Source organism: Oncorhynchus mykiss, chromosome 24, assembly GCF_057628025.1.
Source record: "Oncorhynchus mykiss isolate SJ-2025 chromosome 24, ASM5762802v1, whole genome shotgun sequence".
Lineage (NCBI taxonomy): Eukaryota > Metazoa > Chordata > Actinopteri > Salmoniformes > Salmonidae > Oncorhynchus > Oncorhynchus mykiss.
In genome coordinates, this window is record NC_143045.1 from 41,564,546 (window position 1) to 41,588,867 (window position 24,322).

At 37.0% G+C, this 24,322-nt stretch overlaps 1 protein-coding gene across 1 annotated transcript; it reads left to right on the plus strand.

Moving 5' to 3' along the window:
• Window positions 1-6,695: 6,695 nt before the first annotated feature.
• or55e1 (odorant receptor, family 55, subfamily E, member 1) lies at window positions 6,696-8,622 on the plus strand. The gene has a single exon (XM_021581623.3). The coding sequence runs from the start codon at window positions 7,378-7,380 to the stop codon at window positions 8,431-8,433; it is 1,056 nt and encodes a 351-aa protein (XP_021437298.3). The 5' UTR covers window positions 6,696-7,377; the 3' UTR covers window positions 8,434-8,622.
• Window positions 8,623-24,322: the final 15,700 nt, after the last annotated feature.

Sequence of the window (24,322 nt, forward strand, 5' to 3'; positions counted from 1 at the left end):
TCATGTTGGGTTAGGGATGGTCTCCCTACATCATGTTGGGTTAGGGATGGTCTCCCTACTCTCTCATCACATTGGGTTAGGGATGGTCTCCCTACTCTCTCATCACATTGGGTTAGGGATGGTCTCCCTACATCATGTTGGGTTAGGGATGGTCTCCCTGCTCTCTCATCATGTTGGGTTAGGGATGGTCTCCCTACATCATGTTGGATTAGGGATGGTCTCCCTACTCTCTCATCACATTGGGTTAGGGATGGTCTCCCTACATCATGTTGGGTTAGGGATGGTCTCCCTACATCATGTTGGGTTAGGGATGGTCTCCCTGCTCTCTCATCACATTGGGTTAGGGATGGTCTCCCTGCTCTCTCATCACATTGGGTTAGGGATGGTCTCCCTACTCTCTACATCATGTTGGGTTAGGGATGGTCTCCCTACTCTCTCATCATGTTGGGTTAGGGATGGTCTCCCTACTCTCTCATCATGTTGGGTTAGGGATGGTCTCCCTACATCACATTGGGTTAGGGATGGTCTCCCTACTCTCTCATCACATTGGGTTAGGGATGGTCTCCCTACTCTCTCATCACATTGGGTTAGGGATGGTCTCCCTACTCTCTCATCACATTGGGTTAGGGATGGTCTCCCTACTTTCTCATCATGTTGGGTTAGGGATGGTCTCCCTACATCATGTTGGGTTAGGGATGGTCTCCCTACTCTCTCATCACATTGGGTTAGGGATGGTCTCCCTACTCTCTCATCACATTGGGTTAGGGATGACCTCCCTACTCTCTCATCATGTTGGGTTAGGGATGGTCTCCCTACTCTCTCATCACATTGGGTTAGGGATGGTCTCCCTACTCTCTCATCACATTGGGTTAGGGATGGTCTACCTGCTCTCTCATCACATTGGGTTAGGGATGGTCTCCCTACTCTCTCATCACATTGGGTTAGGGATGGTCTCCCTACTCTCTCATCACATTGGGTTAGGGATGGTCTCCCTGCTCTCTCATCACATTGGGTTAGGGATGGTCTCCCTACATCATGTTGTGTTAGGGATGGTCTCCCTATTCTCTCATCACATTGGGTTAGGGATGGTCTCCCTACTCTCTCATAACATTGGGTTAGGGATGGTCTCCCTACTTTCTCATCATGTTGGGTTAGGGATGGTCTCCCTACATCATGTTGGGTTAGGGATGGTCTCCCTGCTCTCTCATCACATTGGGTTAGGGATGGTCTCCCTGCTCTCTCATCACATTGGGTTAGGGATGGTCTCCCTACTCTCTACATCATGTTGGGTTAGGGATGGTCTCCCTACTCTCTCATCATGTTGGGTTAGGGATGGTCTCCCTACTCTCTCATCATGTTGGGTTAGGGATGGTCTCCCTACATCACATTGGGTTAGGGATGGTCTCCCTACATCACATTGGGTTAGGGATGGTCTCCCTACTCTCTCATCACATTGGGTTAGGGATGGTCTCCCTACTCTCTCATCACATTGGGTTAGGGATGGTCTCCCTGCTCTCTCATCACATTGGGTTAGGGATGGTCTCCCTACATCATGTTCTGTTAGGGATGGTCTCCCTATTCTCTCATCACATTGGGTTAGGGATGGTCTCCCTACTCTCTCATCACATTGGGTTAGGGATGGTCTCCCTACTTTCTCATCATGTTGGGTTAGGGATGGTCTCCCTACATCATGTTGGGTTAGGGATGGTCTCCCTACTCTCTCATCACATTGGGTTAGGGATGGTCTCCCTACTCTCTCATCACATTGGGTTAGGGATGACCTCCCTACTCTCTCATCATGTTGGGTTAGGGATGGTCTACCTACTCTCTCATCACATTGGGTTAGGGATGGTCTCCCTACTCTCTCATCACATTGGGTTAGGGATGGTCTACCTGCTCTCTCATCACATTGGGTTAGGGATGGTCTCCCTACTCTCTCATCACATTGGGTTAGGGATGGTCTCCCTACTCTCTCATCACATTGGGTTAGGGATGGTCTCCCTGCTCTCTCATCACATTGGGTTAGGGATGGTCTCCCTACATCATGTTGTGTTAGGGATGGTCTCCCTATTCTCTCATCACATTGGGTTAGGGATGGTCTCCCTACTCTCTCATCACATTGGGTTAGGGATGGTCTCCCTACTTTCTCATCATGTTGGGTTAGGGATGGTCTCCCTACATCATGTTGGGTTAGGGATGGTCTCCCTGCTCTCTCATCACATTGGGTTAGGGATGGTCTCCCTGCTCTCTCATCACATTGGGTTAGGGATGGTCTCCCTACTCTCTACATCATGTTGGGTTAGGGATGGTCTCCCTACTCTCTCATCATGTTGGGTTAGGGATGGTCTCCCTACTCTCTCATCATGTTGGGTTAGGGATGGTCTCCCTACATCACATTGGGTTAGGGATGGTCTCCCTACATCACATTGGGTTAGGGATGGTCTCCCTACTCTCTCATCACATTGGGTTAGGGATGGTCTCCCTACTCTCTCATCACATTCGGTTAGGGATGGTCTCCCTACTCTCTCATCATGTTGGGTTAGGGATGGTCTCTCTACATCACATTGAGTTAGGGATGGTCTCCCTACATCACATTGGGTTAGGGATGGTCTCCCTACATCACATTGGGGTAGGGATGGTCTCCCTGCTCTCTCATCATGTTAGGTTAGGGATGGTCTCCCTGCTCTCTCATCATGTTGGGTTAGGGATGGTCTCCCTGCTCTCTCATCACATTGGGTTAGGGATGGTCTCCCTACATCATGTTGGGTTAGGGATGGTCTCCCTACATCATGTTGGGTTAGGGATGGTCTCCCTGCTCTCTCATCACATTGGGTTAGGGATGGTCTCCCTACATCATGTTGGGTTAGGGATGGTCTCCCTGCTCTCTCATCACATTGGGTTAGGGATGGTCTCCCTACATCACATTGGGTTAGGGATGGTCTCCCTACATCATGTTGGGTTAGGGATGGTCTCCCTACATCATGTTGGGTTAGGGATGGTCTCCCTGCTCTCTCAGTGTCATGTACACATTTAAAGTGGTGTTTAAATACAAAACAATATTGACAATACAACTTTTATAACAGTTACATACCAATTAAACATTTAGAAGGTTAGCCTGCTGGCTTTGAGTTGATAGGAACAGCCTGCTGGCTTTGAGTTGATAGGAACAGCCTGCTGGCCTTACTGAGTGGATAGGAACATTAGCCTGCTGGCCTTAATGAGTGGATAGGAACATTAGCCTGCTGGTCTTACTGAGTGGATAGGAACATTAGCCTGCTGGCCTTAATGAGTGGATAGGAACATTAGCCTGCTGGTCTTACTGAGTGGATAGGAACATTAGCCTGCTGGCCTTACTGAGTGGATAGGAACATTAGCCTGCTGGCCTTACTGAGTGGATAGGAACATTAGCCTGCTGGTCTTACTGAGTCTATAGGAACATTAGCCTGCTGGTCTTACTGAGTGGATAGGAACATTAGCCTGCTGGCCTTACTGAGTGGATAGGAACATTAGCCTGCTGGCCTTAATGAGTGGATAGGAACATTAGCCTGCTGGCCTTACTGAGTGGATAGGAACATTAGCCTGCTGGCCTTACTGGGTGGATAGGAACATTAGCCTGCTGGCCTTACTGAGTGGATAGGAACATTAGCCTGCTGGCCTTACTGAGTGGATAGGAACATTAGCCTGCTGGCCTTACTGAGTGGATAGGAACATTAGCCTGCTGGCCTTACTGAGTGGATAGGAACATTAGCCTGCTGGCCTTACTGAGTGGATAGGAACATTAGCCTGCTGGCCTTACTGAGTGGATAGGAACATTAGCCTGCTGGCGTTACTGAGTGGATAGGAACATTAGCCTGCTGGCCTTAATGAGTGGATAGGAACATTAGCCTGCTGGTCTTACTGAGTGGATAGGAACATTAGCCTGCTGGCCTTACTGAGTGGATAGGAACATTAGCCTGCTGGTCTTACTGAGTGGATAGGAACATTAGCCTGCTGGTCTTACTGAGTGGATAGGAACATTAGCCTGCTGGCTTTGAGTCGATAGGAACATTAGCCTGCTGGCCTTAATGAGTGGATAGGAACATTAGCCTGCTGGCCTTACTGAGTGGATAGGAACATTAGCCTGCTGGTCTTACTGAGTGGATAGGAACATTAGCCTGCTGGCCTTCCTGAGTGGATAGGAACATTAGCCTGCTGGTCTTACTGAGTGGATAGGAACATTAGCCTGCTGGCCTTAATGAGTGGATAGGAACATTAGCCTGCTGGCCTTACTGAGTGGATAGGAACATTAGCCTGCTGGTCTTACTGAGTGGATAGGAACATTAGCCTGCTGGCTTTGAGTCGATAGGAACAGCCTGCTGGCCTTACTGAGTGGATAGGAACATTAGCCTGCTGGTCTTACTGAGTGGATAGGAACATTAGCCTGCTGGCCTTAATGAGTGGATAGGAACATTAGCCTGCTGGCCTTACTGAGTGGATAGGAACATTAGCCTGCTGGTCTTACTGAGTGGATAGGAACATTAGCCTGCTGGCCTTACTGGGTGGATAGGAACATTAGCCTGCTGGCCTTACTGAGTGGATAGGAACATTAGCCTGCTGGCCTTACTGAGTGGATAGGAACATTAGCCTGCTGGCCTTACTGAGTGGATAGGAACATTAGCCTGCTGTCCTTACTGAGTGGATAGGAACATTAGCCTGCTGGCCTTACTGAGTGGATAGGAACATTAGCCTGCTGGCCTTACTGGGTGGATAGGAACATTAGCCTGCTGGCCTTAATGAGTCGACAGCAACATTAGCCCAAACTATTTAGGAGGGATATCACACCTGGCACAAATTATTGTCTAGTTCTGTTTTTCCTGCTGAGGGGTCTCCTATACCTGCGCCTAGAGGGGAGTAGTTCAAAGTCTGGGTACAGGGGGTGGCTTGGGTCTAAAATTATTTTGTGAGCGTTGCAGAAGGCCTTGACCTTAAAGATCTCATCCAGGCCTGTCTGTTTGACTCCCAGTACCTTGCAGAGGGCCCTGACCTTAAAGATCTCATCCAGGCCTGTCTGTTTGACTCCAAGTACCTTGGGGAGAGTCCTGACCTTAAAGATCTCATCCAGGCCTGTCTGTTTGACTCCCAGTACCTTGCAGAGGGCCCTGACCTTAAAGATCTCATCCAGGCCTGTCTGTTTGACTCATAGTACCTTGTGGAGGGCCCTGACCTTAAAGATCTCATCCAGGCCTGTCTGTTTGACTCCTAGTACCTTGGGGAGGGCCCTGACCTTAAAGATCTCATCCAGGCCTGTCTGTTTGACTCCTAGTACCTTGTGGAGGGCCCTGACCTTAAAGATCTCATCCAGGCCTGTCTGTTTGACTCCAAGTACCTTGCTTGCTGTGGTGATAATCCTTCTCAGCATATTTCTCTGGCTGATAGTGGCATTGCCAAACCAACAAACAATACAAAAAGTTAAAATACTCTCAATGAAAGATTTGTAAAACAGAGTCAGTATAGTACAGTCTACATTAAAAGATCCCAGCTTTTTGAGAAAGTACAGTCTCTGTTGGCTCTTTTATGTAGATCAGGTCTGTACATTTACTCCACTGAAGCTTATTGTCCAAGAGGGTATGTTTAAATGGCTAAATAATTTATCCGTGCGACAGGAGTAATTGCTACAGTGATTCCTGAAATGCAGATGGGTGTTTTGTTTAACCTGAAAGTATAGCCTATTTTTGTTACATTGTTTGCTAGTTCAGCTGGTTAGCTAACTCATTGACCACCAAAACTTGTTAACGCTGGCTAGCTAGCCAGCCACTTAATATACTGTTACTTGTTTTAGCTAGCTATGTTAGCAATGTTATGAATACAACTCCTATCTGCTGTCGACGTCAGGATACGATTTGAGAGCATTGGTTAGCCCCAAAAGTGGTTAGAACTTTCTTTGACTGCATGCTGACAGTGGATTCAGAGCCATTCAGTGGTTAGCTACACTACACACATCATTTGTTACCAGGTTCCCGTGAAGCAATTGGACAGTCTAGCACAACATACCCAAGAGTTTCCTGATGAGCAAGGGATCGTCTATGTTTTATTTCATTGTGTATTAGAAACACAGTTTGAGATCACTGTGAGGGGATTTCGCCAGCGGTTGAATGGGGATATTGGGCTATACCCGGGATAATCTTGTCTGAGGTTACTACAGTAACCAATGGGAATGAGGCTTAGTGAAAGGTCAACATTGCATCTCTTCACGTTTTTTTAAAAATAATTGCTACCAGTTTGACAACAAAACATTGACAACAAACAGCATGTACACAGTAATAAAATGTAAAATATATATTTCATGGTGAAACCTCTCATATTAAACACCAATAGTATTCACTAAGTAGATGGTTTATATATAGGATAATGTTTTTCACAGCTTTTGGCATTCTATTTTTCCATATATTTTCCCATATATTTTCCCATATATTTTCCCATATATTTTCCCATATATTTTCCCATATATTTTTCCATATATTTTTCCATATATTTTCCCATATATTTTCCCATATATTTTTCCATATATTTTTCCATATATTTTCCCATATATTTTTCCATATATTTTCCCATATATTTTCCCATATATTTTCCCATATATTTTCCCATGTTCTAAGGCCATGCAGAGGACAAGAGATCATTAGACACCTGTGGTAATCTGACCGTACCCAAAAAAGACCACTACATGTCATTTTATTTTAAAACATATTAAAAAATGAACGTTGAAAGTTACCTAAATTCTGGTAGTTTACTGGTAAACTTAGAAAAATGTTCCAGTAATCCCTTTTGTAACCCAGGTTACGTCATCCTGCTCAAAGAACCATGATAAAGATTTTTTATTTTATTTTTTTAATTTCACCTTTATTTAACCAGGTAAGCAAGTTGAGAACAAGTTCTCATTTACAACTGAGACCTGGCCAAGATAAAGCAAAGCAGTGTGACACAAACAACAACACAGAGTTACATATGGAATAAACAAAACATACAGTCAATAATACAGTAGAAAAAAAGAAAGATCACTACTAAGTGGTGGAGTCAGAGAGAGGTTAAAGGGACAACAATAACAACATTAATAATCACAAACAGTGCAGTCATAAAGTACATAAAGCTCAATGTAAGAAGGGGAGGTTGAGTATCTTGTCTCAAGGGACGTCTGGTTTGGAGTATAAAGTCTCATGTGGGTCAATGTATTGGACCACACAGAGTTCCACTCCACAAACCAACGACGAATTACACTCTACAGACCAATGATCAAACAGAGGAGAGAGGGGGGGAAAAAAAACAGAACAACAACAAGTGGGTTTATTATGACATTTGTGTACCGTTCATACATATCAGAGTATTGAAAATACTGTGTCAATGACAACATTGACATTTTACCTCGTGTTTTTTTGTTTTTCCTCTCAATTCGTTGGTAATACTCAAAGTGTAATGATCGAAGAATTCCAGGGATTCAATTTTTCACACAACGGGTTCATCTTTGTGGGATTCCCAGTGATCTACGAGTACAGACGACTACTCTCCTTACCGTTTCTCACCACCTACATTTTAGTCCTGGTGGGAAATTCTTTGTTGATCTACGTGATTAGAATTATGGAGAGCCTCCACAGCCCCATGTATATATTAATATGTGGTTTGGCGGCGGTGGACATAGTGGTGGCAACAGTCATTATCCCCAACATGCTGCTCAGCTTTCTATTTGACTGGAATGACATCTCATTGGCCAGCTGTTTGACTCAGATGTTTTTCACTCACTTCCTGTCGTCGGTAGAGTCGACTATTCTCCTGGCCATGGCTCTGGACCGCTATGTGGCGATCTGCTACCCTTTACACTACGCTCGTATCCTCAACCCTGCCATGTTTCTCAGACTGTTACTGTTCACTGTTATAAGGAGTGGTTCTATCATGTTTGTACTAGTTGCGCTCGCCGGTTCTCTGTCTTTCTGTGGTTCCAATGTCATCAACCACTGCTACTGTGACCACATGGCCCTGGTTAGTCTAGCATGTGGTAACACGGACAAGAATAATGCGATAGGATTGGCTGTGATTATCTGTTTTGTGGGGATTGATATTTGCGTCATTGTTTTCTCCTACGTGAAGATTCTGAACGTCGTGTTGCGCAGAGCAGCAGGGGAGGATAGATGGAAAGCGTTCCACACGTGTGGCACCCACCTGATTGTGATCATGTGTTTTTATTTGATTGGAACCGTCACTTTTCTGTCACGGAATCTGAATATTCAAATTCCAACTGATATCAATACTTTTCTAGGAGTGATGTATATTGTTTTGCCAGCGAGTGTCAATCCAATAATCTATGGAGTCCGGACAAAGGAAATACGAAATCGTATTTTGAAAATGTTCAACACAAGAGTAAACAGAGAATTGACTGTTCAGGTTGCTACTGTAGAAATGTGATTCGTTTCAAAACTCTTCTTTAGTTAGGGCTAGGGTTAGAATTGTTTACGTCAGAAATTATACACACCCTTTGACTTATTTCCACACTTTGATGAGTTACAGCCTGAATTTAAAATGTTTATTACAATGAGATTTTGTGTCACTGATCTATCTACACACAATACACCATCATGTAAAAGTGGATTTATGTTCTTAGACATTTGTACAAATGATTTTTTTTTTAAATGAAAAGCTAAAATATCTTGAGTCAATAAAGTGAAAATGTAATATTCACCAAGTTTTCACATTTGTGTTTTTTTTTTTCATCAGAAATAATTGCTTATGAATTCATGTGTAAAATATTACTGTTCTCAGATTTTTTATTGAGTTTTTTTTCTTAAGTGTATGAAAGTGTTTTATTTGTAGATGCTAAAAACACTATACACAGAGTGTACAAAACATTAAGAACACCTTCCTAATATGTCATTGCTCTCAGAACAGCCTCAATTCGTCGGGAAATGGACTCTACACGGTGGGATGTTGGCCCATGTTGACTGCTTCCCACAGTTGTGTCATGTTGGCGTGATGTCCTTCAGGTGGTGGACCGTTCTTGATACAACACGGGAAACTGTTGAGTGTGGAAAAACCCAGCAGCGTTGTAGTTCTTGACACAAACCTGTGCGCGTCAATAAGGGAATCATAGCTTTCACCTGATCAATCTATGTCAAGGAAAGAGCAGGTGTTTTTAATGTTTTGTTAGGAATGTTAGGAATGTTTAGCTGGAATGGTATTCTGTATATTTGACTGTGATATGTGTTTTTATTGATCCGTTATTTTACCAGGTTTAGTTGACTGAGAACACGTTCTCATTTGCAGCAACGACCTGGGGAATAGTTACAGGGGAGAGGAGGGGGATTAATGAGCCAATTGTAAACTGGGGATGATTAGGTGACCGTGATGGTTTGAGGGCCAGATTGGGAATTTAGCCAGGACACCGGGGTTAACACCCCACCCCTACTCTTACTCTTACTCTTACTCTTACGATAAGTGCCATGGGATCTTTAATGACCTCAGAGAGTCAGGACACCCATTTAACGTCTCATCCGAAAGACGGCACCCTACACAGGGCAGTACTACTGATTTCTCTGAGAGTGAGGAGGATATTTAGCAAATGAAACCATCAAGTGTCTGTTATTGAACAAGTGTCTGTTATTGAACAACATCATCTTATGATCATTTCTTTAAACAATCAAATCAAATTCACCAACGTTTCTGAAAATTGATATACATGGTGTTTTGGAATGAAACTCTTGCAGAATTCAACACCTTTAGTTATGGCAAGCCTAAATACGGTTCAGGGGTATAGATTTGCTTAACAAGTCACATACGTTTCATGGACTCACTCTTGACTGTAATAATAGTGTTTAATAACAATATATATATTTTTTAAATGACTACCTCGCCTCTGTACCCCCACACATACAATTATCTGGTCCCTCAGTCGAGCAGTGAATATCAACTACCTCGCCTCTGTACCCCCACACATACAATTATCTGTAAGGTCCCTCAGTCGAGCAGTGAATTTCAATCACAGATTCAACCACAAATACGTCCAATGCCTCTCAAAGAAGGGCAATATATATATTTAAAAAATTAAAAAGCAGACATTGAATATCCCTTTGAGCACAGTGATGTTATTAATTACACTTTGGATGGTGTATCAATTTTATTTTTTTTACCTTTATTTAACCAGGCAAGTCAGTTAAGAACAAATTCTTATTTTCAATGACGGCCTGGGAACAGTGGGTTAACTGCCTGTTCAGGGGCAGAACGACAGATTTGTACCTTGTCAGCTCGGGGGTTTGAACTCGCAACCTTCCGGTTACTAGTCCAACGCTCTAACCACTAGGCTACCCAGTCACTACAAAGATACAGACGTCCTTCCTAACTCAGTTGCTGGAGAGGATAATGGGTAAATATTGTACAATCCAGGTGTGCAAAGCTCTTAGAGACTTACCCAGAATCCCAGCTGTAATCGCTCTTAGAGACTTACCCAGAAAGACTCACAGCTGTAATCACTCTTAGAGACTTACCCAGAAAGACTCACAGCTGTAATCACTCTTAGAGACTTACCCAGAAAGACTCACAGCTGTAATCACTCTTAGAGACTTACCCAGAAAGACTCACAGCTGTAATCACTCTTAGAGACTTACCCAGAATCACAGCTGTAATCGCTGCCAAAGGTGATTCTAACATGTATTGACTCCAGTGGTTGAATACTCAAGATGTATCAGTGTTTGTTTTCCATACATTTTTTTTAATTTTTAACTTTTGTTTTATTCCACTTTGACATTTACAGAGTAAATCGTTGACAAAAAATGACAATAAAATTAATTTCAAGCACACTTTGTAACACAATAAAAAAAACTGTACTGTAAGTACCTTGGACATGATATTACTGTATGAAAATGACACAATTATACCTAATATAACAAAAATCAACGAATCATCTCCTTTGCGTTTGGTTTGTCAGTTATTCCATGGTCACCTTCCCCATACCTATTGAATATGTTCCTAATTAAACAGTCCCACTGAGAGATAAGACGACAACAAGATATAATACAAAGTGTGTTTACTGCATTAAAACTATATGTACACTTAGAATAACAAGAGTGTTTTTAAAGTCCCTCAGTTACCAGGATCTCCTAATAAGGCCGAAGCTAATTACAACAGACTGAAGCTGGCCATAACTGGCCACCAATGGTAGGTTATTAGCAGTTTGGGGATTACTGGTTACAGAGGGGATTGAACCTATTTTACAGACTGTGCAAGCTAATCTTACCACAGACCGTAATTAGCGCCAGGAGAATTTTCTGGACCTCATGACCTGATCAGGAAAAACTCTGAACCCTCGTTATAGCCTGTTAAGTAGGACCCCAGTTTTCCCTGGTCAGGTTAATATGGTCAGGAAAAAAATACGTAATGTCTGGAAATGTTTTCAATGTCTGGAAATCGTAGATCGTTGACGCGTAGACCCCCCCCCCCCGAAAGTTGACTTATAAAAATAAAAAACTGAACTATGAGGTATACCAGGTAGTGACAAATATTAATTTATTACAGATACAGTTGAACATACAGGTTTCGTCCTTCCCAACCTCACAAAAATGTAGAACGTCAATTTATGACATCGTACTAATAATACACATTTCAAAGTGGTTTTGATACCAAATCCCTAACCCCTAACCCCTAACTCCTAGCCCCTAACCCCTAGCCCCTAACTCCTAGCCCCTAACCCCTAGCCCCTAACTCCTAGCCCCTGGCCCCTAACCCCTAGCCCCTACAGTATTATAATACATTAACCCCTAGCCCCTAAAGTATTATAATACATTACCCCCTAACCCCTACAGTATTATAATACATTAACCCCTAACCCCTACAGTATTATAATACATTAACCCCTAACCCCTACAGTATTATAATACATTACCCCCTAACCCCTACAGTATTATAATACATTAACCCCTAACCCCTACAGTATTATAATACATTACCCCCTAACCCCTACAGTATTATATTACATTAACCCCTACAGTATTATAATACATTAACCCCTAACCCCTACAGTATTATAATACATTAACCCCTAACCCCTACAGTATTATAATACATTAACCCCTAACCCCTACAGTATTATAATACATTAACCCCTACAGTATTATATTACATTAACCCCTACAGTATTATAATACATTAACCCCTACAGTATTATAATACATTAACCCCTACAGTATTATATTACATTAACCCCTACAGTATTATAATACATTAACCCCTAACCCCTACAGTATTATAATACATTAACCCCTAACCCCTACAGTATTATAATACATTAACCCCTACAGTATTATAATACATTAACCCCTAACCACTACAGTATTATAATACATTAACCCCTAACCCCTACAGTATTATATTACATTAACCCCTACAGTATTATATTACATTAACCCCTACAGTATTATAATACATTAACCCCTACAGTATTATAATACATTAACCCCTACAGTATTATATTACATTAACCCCTACAGTATTATAATACATTAACCCCTACAGTATTATAATACATTAACCCCTACAGTATTATAATACATTAACCCCTAACCCCTACAGTATTATAATACATTACCCCCTAACCCCTAAAGTATTATAATACATTAACCCCTAACCCCTACAGTATTATAATACATTAACCCCTAACCCCTACAGTATTATAATACATTAACCCCTACAGTATTATAATACATTAACCCCTACAGTATTATATTACATTAACCCCTACAGTATTATAATACATTAACCCCTAACCCCTACAGTATTATAATACATTAACCCCTAACCCCTACAGTATTATAATACATTAACCCCTACAGTATTATATTACATTAACCCCTACAGTATTATAATACATTAACCCCTAACCCCTACAGTATTATAATACATTAACCCCTAACCCCTACAGTATTATAATACATTAACCCCTAACCCCTACAGTATACATTAACCCCTAACCCCTATAGTATTATAATACATTAACCCCTAACCCCTACAGTATTATAATACATTAACCCCTAACCCCTACAGTATTATAATACATTAACCCCTACAGTATTATAATACATTAACCCCTACAGTATTATATTACATTAACCCCTACAGTATTATAATACATTAACCCCTAACCCCTACAGTATTATAATACATTAACCCCTAACCCCTACAGTATTATAATACATTAACCCCTAACCCCTACAGTATTATAATACATTAACCCCTAACCCCTACAGTATTATAATACATTACCCCCTAACCCCTACAGTATTATATTACATTAACCCCTACAGTATTATAATACATTACCCCCTAACCCCTACAGTATTATAATACATTAACCCCTAACCCCTACAGTATTATAATACATTAACCCCTAACCCCTACAGTATTATAATACATTAACCCCTACAGTATTATATTACATTAACCCCTACAGTATTATAATACATTAACCCCTACAGTATTATAATACATTAACCCCTAACCCCTACAGTATTATAATACATTACCCCCTAACCCCTAAAGTATTATAATACATTAACCCCTAACCCCTACAGTATTATAATACATTAACCCCTAACCCCTACAGTATTATAATACATTAACCCCTAACCCCTACAGTATTATAATACATTACCCCCTAACCCCTAAAGTATTATAATACATTAACCCCTAACCCCTATAGTATTATAATACATTAACCCCTAACCCCTACAGTATTATAATACATTAACCCCTAACCCCTACAGTATTATAATACATTAACCCCTACAGTATTATATTACATTAACCCCTACAGTATTATAATACATTAACCCCTAACCCCTACAGTATTATAATACATTAACCCCTAACCCCTACAGTATTATAATACATTAACCCCTAACCCCTACAGTATTATAATACATTAACCCCTAACCCCTACAGTATTATAATACATTACCCCCTAACCCCTACAGTATTATATTACATTAACCCCTACAGTATTATAATACATTACCCCCTAACCCCTACAGTATTATAATACATTAACCCCTAACCCCTACAGTATTATAATACATTAACCCCTAACCCCTACAGTATTATAATACATTAACCCCTACAGTATTATATTACATTAACCCCTACAGTATTATAATACATTAACCCCTACAGTATTATAATACATTAACCCCTAACCCCTACAGTATTATAATACATTACCCCCTAACCCCTAAAGTATTATAATACATTAACCCCTAACCCCTACAGTATTATAATACATTAACCCCTAACCCCTACAGTATTATAATACATTAACCCCTAACCCCTACAGTATTATAATACATTACCCCCTAACCCCTAAAGTATTATAATACATTAACCCCTAACCCCTATAGTATTATAATACATTAACCCCTAACCCCTACAGTATTATAATACATTAACCCCTAACCCCTACAGTATTATAATACATTAACCCCTACAGTATTATATTACATTAACCCCTACAGTATTATAATACATTAACCCCTAACCCCTACAGTATTATAATACATTAACCCCTAACCCCTACAGTATTATAATACATTAACCCCTAACCCCTACAGTATTATAATACATTAACCCCTAACCCCTACAGTATTATAATACATTACCCCCTAACCCCTACAGTATTATATTACATTAACCCCTACAGTATTATAATACATTACCCCCTAACCCCTACAGTATTATAATACATTAACCCCTAACCCCTACAGTATTATAATACATTAACCCCTAACCCCTACAGTATTATAATACATTAACCCCTACAGTATTATATTACATTAACCCCTACAGTATTATAATACATTACCCCCTAACCCCTACAGTATTATATTACATTAACCCCTACAGTATTATAATACATTAACCCCTAACCCCTACAGTATTATAATACATTAACCCCTAACCCCTACAGTATTATAATACATTAACCCCTAACCCCTACAGTATTATAATACATTAACCCCTACAGTATTATATTACATTAACCCCTACAGTATTATAATACATTAACCCCTACAGTATTATAATACATTAACCCCTACAGTATTATATTACATTAACCCCTACAGTATTATAATACATTAACCCCTAACCACTACAGTATTATAATACATTAACCCCTAACCCCTACAGTATTATAATACATTAACCCCTACAGTATTATATTACATTAACCCCTACAGTATTATAATACATTAACCCCTAACCCCTACAGTATTATAATACATTAACCCCTAACCCCTACAGTATTATAATACATTAACCCCTAACCCCTACAGTATTATAATACATTAACCCCTACAGTATTATATTACATTAACCCCTACAGTATTATAATACATTAACCCCTAACCCCTACAGTATTATAATACATTAACCCCTAACCCCTACAGTATTATAATACATTAACCCCTAACCCCTACAGTATTATAATACATTAACCCCTAACCCCTACAGTATTATAATACATTACCCCCTAACCCCTACAGTATTATATTACATTAACCCCTACAGTATTATAATACATTACCCCCTAACCCCTACAGTATTATAATACATTAACCCCTAACCCCTACAGTATTATAATACATTAACCCCTAACCCCTACAGTATTATAATACATTAACCCCTACAGTATTATATTACATTAACCCCTACAGTATTATAATACATTAACCCCTAACCCCTACAGTATTATAATACATTAACCCCTAACCCCTACAGTATTATAATACATTACCCCCTAACCCCTACAGTATTATAATACATTAACCCCTAACCCCTACAGTATTATAATACATTACCCCCTAACCCCTACAGTATTATATTACATTAACCCCTACAGTATTATAATACATTACCCCCTAACCCCTACAGTATTATAATACATTAACCCCTACAGTATTATATTACATTAACCCCTACAGTATTATAATACATTAACCCCTACAGTATTATATTACATTAACCCCTACAGTATTATAATACATTAACCCCTACAGTATTATATTACATTAACCCCTACAGTATTATAATACATTAACCCCTAACCCCTACAGTATTATAATACATTAACCCCTAACCCCTACAGTATTATAATACATTAACCCCTAACCCCTACAGTATTATAATACATTAACCCCTAACCCCTACAGTATTATAATACATTAACCACTACAGTATTATATTACATTAACCCCTACAGTATTATATTACATTAACCCCTACAGTATTATAATACATTACCCCCTAACCCCTACAGTATTATAATACATTAACCCCTAACCCCTACAGTATTACAATACATTAACCCCTAACCCCTACAGTATTATAATACATTAACCCCTACAGTATTATATTACATTAACCCCTACAGTATTATAATACATTAACCCCTAACCCCTACAGTATTATAATACATTAACCCCTAACCCCTACAGTATTATAATACATTAACCCCTAACCCCTACAGTATTATAATACATTACCCCCTAACCCCTACAGTATTATATTACATTAACCCCTACAGTATTATAATACATTACCCCCTAACCCCTACAGTATTATAATACATTAACCCCTAACCCCTACAGTATTATAATACATTAACCCCTAACCCCTACAGTATTATAATACATTAACCCCTAACCCCTACAGTATTATAATACATTAACCCCTACAGTATTATATTACATTAACCCCTACAGTATTATAATACATTAACCCCTAACCCCTACAGTATTATAATGCATTACCCCCTAACCCCTACAGTATTATAATACATTAACCCCTACAGTATTATAGTACATTAACCCCTACAGTATTATAATACATTAACCCCTACAGTATTATAATACATTAACCCCTACAGTATTATAATACATTAACCCCTACAGTATTATAATACATTAACCCCTAACCCCTACAGTATTATAATACATTAACCCCTAACCCCTACAGTATTATAATACATTAACCCCTACAGTATTATATTACATTAACCCCTACAGTATTATATTACATTAACCCCTACAGTATTATATTACATTAACCCCTACAGTATTATATTACATTAACCCCTACAGTATTATAATACATTAACCCCTACAGTATTATTTTACATTAACCCCTAACCCCTACAGTATTATAATACATTAACCCCTAACCCCTACAGTATTATATTACATTAACCCCTACAGTATTATAATACATTAACCCCTACAGTATTATAATACATTAACCCCTACAGTATTATATTACATTAACCCCTAACCCCTACAGTATTATATTACATTAACCCCTAACCCCTACAGTATTATAATACATTAACCCCTACAGTATTATAATACATTAACCCCTACGGTATTATAATACATTAACCCCTAAAGTATTATAATACATTAACCCCTACAGTATTATAATACATTAACCCCTACAGTATTATAATACATTAACCCCTACAGTATTATAATACATTAACCACTACAGTATTATAATACATTAACCCCTACAGTATTATATTACATTAACCCCTACAGTATTATATTACATTAACCCCTACAGTATTATATTACATTAACCCCTACAGTATTATATTACATTAACCCCTACAGTATTATAATACATTAACCCCTACAGTATTATAATACATTAACCCCTACAGTATTATATTACATTAACCCCTAACCCCTACAGTATTATATTACATTAACCCCTACAGTATTATAATACATTAACCCCTAACCACTACAGTATTATAATACATTAACCCCTACAGTATTATAATACATTAACCCCTACAGTATTATAATACATTAACCCCTAACCCCTACAGTATTATATTACATTAACCCCTAACCCCTACAGTATAATATTACATTAACCCCTAACCCCTACAGTATTATATTACATTAACCCCTAACCCCTACAGTATTATATTACATTAACCCCTAACCCCTACAGTATTATAATACATTAACCCCTACAGTATTATAATACATTAACCCCTAACCCCTACAGTATTATAATACATTAACCCCTACAGTATTATATTACATTAACCCCTACAGTATTATATTACATTCACCCCTACAGTATTATATTACATTAACCCCTACAGTATTATAATACATTAACCCCTACAGTATTATAATACATTAACCCCTACAATATTATATTACATTAACCCCTAACCCCTACAGTATTATAATACATTAACCCCTAACCCCTACAGTATTATATTACATTAACCCCTAACCCCTACAGTATAATATTACATTAACCCCTAACCCCTACAGTATTATATTACATTAACCCTTAACCCCTACAGTATTATATTACATTAACCCCTAACCCCTACAGTATTATAATACATTAACCCCTAACCCCTACAGTATTATATTACATTAACCCCTACAGTATTATAATACATTAACCCCTACAGTATAATATTACATTAACCCCTACAGTATTATAATACATTAACCCCTACAGTATTATAATACATTAACCCCTAACCCCTACAGTATTATAATACATTAACCCCTAACCCCTACAGTATTATAATACATTAACCCCTACAGTATTATATTACATTAACCCCTACAGTATTATATTACATTAACCCCTACAGTATTATATTACATTAACCCCTACAGTACTATAATACATTAACCCCTACAGTATTATAATACATTAACCCCTACAGTATTATATTACATTAACCCCTAACCCCTACAGTATTATAATACATTAACCCCTAACCACTACAGTATTATAATACATTAACCCCTACAGTATTATAATACATTAACCCCTACAGTATTATAATACATTAACCCCTAACCCCTACAGTATTATATTACATTAACCCCTAACCCCTACAGTATAATATTACATTAACCCCTAACCCCTACATTATTATATTACATTAACCCTTAACCCCTACAGTATTATATTACATTAACCCCTAACCCCTACAGTATTATAATACATTAACCCCTAACCCCTACAGTATTATAATACATTAACCCCTACAGTATTATAATACATTAACCCCTACAGTATTATATTACATTAACCCCTAACCCCTACAGTATTATATTACATTAACCCCTAACCCCTACAGTATTATAATACATTAACCCCTACAGTATTATAATACATTAACCCCTACGGTATTATAATACATTAACCCCTAAAGTATTATAATACATTAACCCCTACAGTATTATAATACATTAACCCCTACAGTATTATAATACATTAACCCCTACAGTATTATAATACATTAACCACTACAGTATTATAATACATTAACCCCTACAGTATTATATTACATTAACCCCTACAGTATTATATTACATTAACCCCTACAGTATTATATTACATTAACCCCTACAGTATTATATTACATTAACCCCTACAGTATTATAATACATTAACCCCTACAGTATTATAATACATTAACCCCTACAGTATTATATTACATTAACCCCTAACCCCTACAGTATTATATTACATTAACCCCTACAGTATTATAATACATTAACCCCTAACCACTACAGTATTATAATACATTAACCCCTACAGTATTATAATACATTAACCCCTACAGTATTATAATACATTAACCCCTAACCCCTACAGTATTATATTACATTAACCCCTAACCCCTACAGTATAATATTACATTAACCCCTAACCCCTACAGTATTATATTACATTAACCCCTAACCCCTACAGTATTATATTACATTAACCCCTAACCCCTACAGTATTATAATACATTAACCCCTACAGTATTATAATACATTAACCCCTAACCCCTACAGTATTATAATACATTAACCCCTACAGTATTATATTACATTAACCCCTACAGTATTATATTACATTAACCCCTACAGTATTATATTACATTAACCCCTACAGTATTATAATACATTAACCCCTACAGTATTATAATACATTAACCCCTACAATATTATATTACATTAACCCCTAACCCCTACAGTATTATAATACATTAACCCCTAACCCCTACAGTATTATATTACATTAACCCCTAACCCCTACAGTATAATATTACATTAACCCCTAACCCCTACAGTATTATATTACATTAACCCTTAACCCCTACAGTATTATATTACATTAACCCCTAACCCCTACAGTATTATAATACATTAACCCCTAACCCCTACAGTATTATATTACATTAACCCCTACAGTATTATAATACATTAACCCCTACAGTATAATATTACATTAACCCCTACAGTATTATAATACATTAACCCCTACAGTATTATAATACATTAACCCCTAACCCCTACAGTATTATAATACATTAACCCCTAACCCCTACAGTATTATAATACATTAACCCCTACAGTATTATATTACATTAACCCCTACAGTATTATATTACATTAACCCCTACAGTATTATATTACATTAACCCCTACAGTACTATAATACATTAACCCCTACAGTATTATAATACATTAACCCCTACAGTATTATATTACATTAACCCCTAACCCCTACAGTATTATAATACATTAACCCCTAACCACTACAGTATTATAATACATTAACCCCTACAGTATTATAATACATTAACCCCTACAGTATTATAATACATTAACCCCTAACCCCTACAGTATTATATTACATTAACCCCTAACCCCTACAGTATAATATTACATTAACCCCTAACCCCTACATTATTATATTACATTAACCCTTAACCCCTACAGTATTATATTACATTAACCCCTAACCCCTACAGTATTATAATACATTAACCCCTAACCCCTACAGTATTATATTACATTAACCCCTACAGTATTATAATACATTAACCCCTACAGTATAATATTACATTAACCCCTACAGTATTATAATACATTAACCCCTAACCCCTACAGTATTATAATACATTAACCCCTAACCCCTACAGTATTATAATACATTACCCCCTAACCCCTACAGTATTATAATACATTAACCCCTACAGTATTATAATACATTAACCCCTAACCCCTACAGTATTATAATACATTACCCCCTAACCCCTACAGTATTATATTACATTAACCCCTACAGTATTATATTACATTAACCCCTAACCCCTACAGTATTATATTACATTAACCCCTACAGTATTATAATACATTAACCCCTAACCACTACAGTATTATAATACATTAACCCCTACAGTATTATAATACATTAACCCCTACAGTATTATATTACATTAACCCCTACAGTATTATATTACATTAACCCCTACAGTATTATAATACATTAACCCCTACAGTATTATAATACATTAACCCCTAACCACTACAGTATTATAATACATTAACCCCTAACCACTACAGTATTATAATACATTAACCCCTACAGTATTATAATACATTAAACCCTAACCACTACAGTATTATAATACATTAACCCCTACAGTATTATAATACATTAACCCCTACAGTATTATATTACATTAACCCCTACAGTATTATATTACATTAACCCCTACAGTATTATAATACATTAACCCCTAACCCCTACAGTATTATAATACATTAACCCCTAACCCCTACAGTATTATATTACATTAACCCCTACAGTATTATAATACATTAACCCCTAACCACTACAGTATTATAATACATTAACCCCTACAGTATTATAATACATTAACCCCTACAGTATTATAATACATTAACCCCTACAGTATTATAATACATTAACCCCTACAGTCTTATAATACATTAACCCCTACAGTATTATATTACATTAACCCCTACAGTATTATATTACATTAAACCCTACAGTATTATATTACATTAACCCCTACAGTATTATATTACATTAACCCCTACAGTATTATATTACATTAACCCCTACAGTATTATAATACATTAACCCCTACAGTATTATAATACATTAACCCCTACAGTATTATAATACATTAACCCCTACAGTATTATATTACATTAACCCCTACAGTATTATATTACATTAACCCCTACAGTATTATAATACATTAACCCCTACAGTATTATAATACATTAACCCCTAACCCCTACAGTATTATATTACATTAACCCCTACAGTATTATAATACATTAACCCCTACAGTATTATATTACATTAACCACTACACTATTATAATACATTAACCCCTAACCCCTACAGTATTATAATACATTAACCCCTACAGTATTATATTACATTAACCCCTACAGTATTATATTACATTAACCCCTACAGTATTATAATACATTAACCCCTACAGTATTATATTACATTAACCCCTACAGTATTATATTACATTAACCCCTACAGTATTATAATACATTAACCCCTAACCACTACAGTATTATAATACATTAACCCCTACAGTATTATAATACATTAACCCCTACAGTATTATAATACATTAACCCCTACAGTATTATATTACATTAACCCCTACAGTATTATAATACATTAACCACTACAGTATTATATTACATTAACCCCTACAGTATTATATTACATTAACCCCTAACCCCTACAGTATTATATTACATTAACCACTACAGTATTATAATACATTAACCCCTACAGTATTATAATACATTAACCCCTAACCACTACAGTATTATAATACATTAACCCCTACAGTATTATAATACATTAACCCCTACAGTATTATATTACATTAACCCCTAACCCCTACAGTATTATAATACATTAACCACTACAGTATTATAATACATTAACCCCTACAGTATTATAATTCATTAACCCCTAACCCCTACAGTATTATAATACATTAACCCCTACAGTATTATAATACATTAACCCCTAACCACTACAGTATTATAATACATTAACCCCTACAGTATTATAATACAGTAACCCCTACAGTATTATAATTCATTAACCCCTAACCCCTACAGTATTATATTACATTAACCCCTACAGTATTATAATACATTAACCCCTACAGTATTATAATACATTAACCTCTAAAGTATTATAATACATTAACCCCTACAGTATTATATTACATTAACCCCTACAGTATTATATTACATTAACCCCTACAGTATTATATTACATTAACCCCTACAGTATTATAATACATTAACCCCTACAGTATTATATTACATTAACCCCTACAGTATTATATTACATTAACCCCTACAGTATTATATTACATTAGCCCCTACAGTATTATATTACATTAACCCCTACAGTATTATAATACATTAACCCCTACAGTATTATAATACATTAACCCCTACAGTATTATATTACATTAACCCCTAGAGTATTATAATACATTAACCCCTACAGTATTATATTACATCAACCCCTACAGTATTATATTACATTAACCCCTACAGTATTATAATACATTAACCCCTACAGTATCATATTACATTAACCCCTACAGTATTATATTACATTAACCCCTAACCCCTACAGTATTATAATACATTAACCCCTACAGTATTATAATACATTAACCCCTACAGTATTATAATACATTAACCCCTACAGTATTATATTACATTAACCCCTACAGTATTATATTACATTAACCCCTACAGTATTATATTACATTAACCCCTACAGTATTATAATACATTAACCCCTACAGTATTATAATACATTAACCCCTAACCCCTACAGTATTATAATACATTAACCCCTAGAGTATTATAATACATTAACCCCTACAGTATTATAATACATTAACCCCTACAGTATTATATTACATTGACCCCTACAGTATTATATTACATTAACCCCTACAGTATTATATTACATTAACCACTACAGTATTATAATACATTAACCCCTACAGTATTATAATACATTAACCCCTAACCACTACAGTATTATAATACATTAACCCCTACAGTATTATAATACATTAACCCCTACAGTATTATATTACATTAACCCCTAACCCCTACAGTATTATAATACATTAACCACTACAGTATTATAATACATTAACCCCTACAGTATTATAATTCATTAACCCCTAACCCCTACAGTATTATAATACATTAACCCCTACAGTATTATAATACATTAACCCCTAACCACTACAGTATTATAATACATTAACCCCTACAGTATTATAATACATTAACCCCTACAGTATTATAATTCATTAACCCCTAACCCCTACAGTATTATAATACATTAACCCCTACAGTATTATAATACATTAACCCCTACAGTATTATAA